The sequence below is a fragment of the Abramis brama genome (assembly GCF_963993115.1).
Source record: "Abramis brama genome assembly, chromosome: 15".
In the NCBI taxonomy this organism is placed as follows: domain Eukaryota; kingdom Metazoa; phylum Chordata; class Actinopteri; order Cypriniformes; family Leuciscidae; genus Abramis; species Abramis brama.
In genome coordinates this window covers 13,940,566-13,942,304 of record NC_139977.1, presented here as the reverse complement: position 1 = coordinate 13,942,304, position 1,739 = coordinate 13,940,566, and the positions used below count along the sequence as shown (strand labels likewise).

At 36.2% G+C, this 1,739-nt stretch overlaps 1 protein-coding gene across 1 annotated transcript; it reads right to left on the bottom strand.

Annotated features, from left to right (window-relative positions):
- On the bottom strand, positions 1-1,006 carry LOC311097247 (olfactory receptor 13H1-like; the record flags this gene model as incomplete). The annotated part of the gene is made up of 1 exon (XM_084136801.1): positions 1-1,006. One exon carries the CDS (start codon positions 1,004-1,006, stop codon positions 68-70), a length of 939 nt encoding a protein of 312 aa, XP_083992927.1. The 3' UTR covers positions 1-67.
- Between the last annotated feature and the right edge of the window lie 733 nt (positions 1,007-1,739).

Genomic DNA, 1,739 nt, shown 5'->3' with positions numbered 1-1,739 from the left:
AAAGTAAATGTTCACATCATAACAGTGGCTAATTTATTGCATACATTATTATTTTAATAAATTAAAATCAGCAAGAATTAACTTTTTTTATGCAAAGTTTTAACATTCTTTGTCTTATTACCTTGGCTTGTAAACCATATATTATGGGATTCAATCCTGGTGGTATAACATGAAACATTACATTCCCGAACTTCCTACTCTCAGCATATTCTGGGAAACGATGGAGAAATATTGGTACAAATCCACAGATCTGCATGATAATATAAGCAGCTAAGTGAGTGCTGCAGGTTTTAATGGCTTTGCTGTTGGTTGCTTTGTTTTTGCTTTTTATACATACCATTGCTATTCTGAGATATGTCAATAACACCCACCCCAATGAGGAGGAGAGTAAAACCACAGTAAAACTTAATCCATATACATTATTAATCACTGTGTTTTCACAGGATAGTTTAAATAGTGAAGGGTTGTCACAAGAGTGGTTTGGAATGAATGATCTGCAGTGAGACAGACGCACACTGAGGCCGATCAGAATTCCCACCGGAACTACTGCAGCACCCCAGGCTCCTGCTGACAGTTTAACCATCATTTTATTGCTCATTATAGTTGGGTATCGCAGTGGATTGCATATGGCCACATATCTGTCAAAGGCCATGATCATTAGAATAGTATTGGAGGTTGTTCCATATAAATGTGTAAAAAATGCTTGGAAAACACACTCCACATATGTGATGTAGCGCTCAGAGGGGTCTGTTAATAAGTCCTTCAGTAAACGCGGTATTAGGACAGTTGTTCCCATAATATCACTCACTGGCAAGTGACAGAAAAGAATGTGCATAGGCTGGTGTAAACTTTTTTCTGCTGAGATCTGAATCAAAATCCAAATGTTAGACACCATTACAAAGACATAAGCTATCAACAGAAAAATGAACGTGAGCTTGCTGGACTGTGGTGTAACTTGCAGTCCCTCCACTAAGAGTACACTGTATCTGAATGTCAGGTTATCCATTTGTGACCTAAAGAAAACATACAAATTAAGTGACAAACACTTGTATTAACAGCATATTCTCTCAAAGCATTGCTACAGGTAGATCATATCTTCCAGAGCGTAGTCATATAATGTTGAAAAGATAATAACTAGGGTTTTCTTAGTAATGTCACGCTTTACAATCTGTTTCTTCCTGTAGAAAGTCTACTCATTTTTTTCAAGGGAATTTAACTTTTTTTCTCATTTACACTCGCTTACAGAACTCAAGCTATATTGTTGATCACTGTAAAATTATGTAACATAATTTTGATATAATATGACTACATCTGAAATATTCTTAACTTACCAAGGACAATGACCGATATATACACAGTTGTCTCGTCACTTTATATACAGAGTCATCTAATCTATGTTACTGAGATATCATTTGTTATTATCATTTGTTATGAAGAGCACAATCTGCTCATCTCGGAGTAGATTTAAGCTGGCTTGACCATTTTATTTATGTGTCACCACAGCTTAAGTCTTGTCGTCATGCCCCAAGAGTGAAAATACACTTTTAGCTCGCTTTTCTGCAATTGGTGCACTGCTTGCCAGGGGTGTGTTTCTCAAAGGCATTTTTGCAAGTTTTGTTGTTACCATCAAAGTTCAATTATTTAGTGTTTCCCAAAACCATAATTTATATATTTGCAAACAGCATTGCAAAATTGTGGTTGGAACTGCAGCTCTCGACCTGTCATTAGAAGCTTAGTTT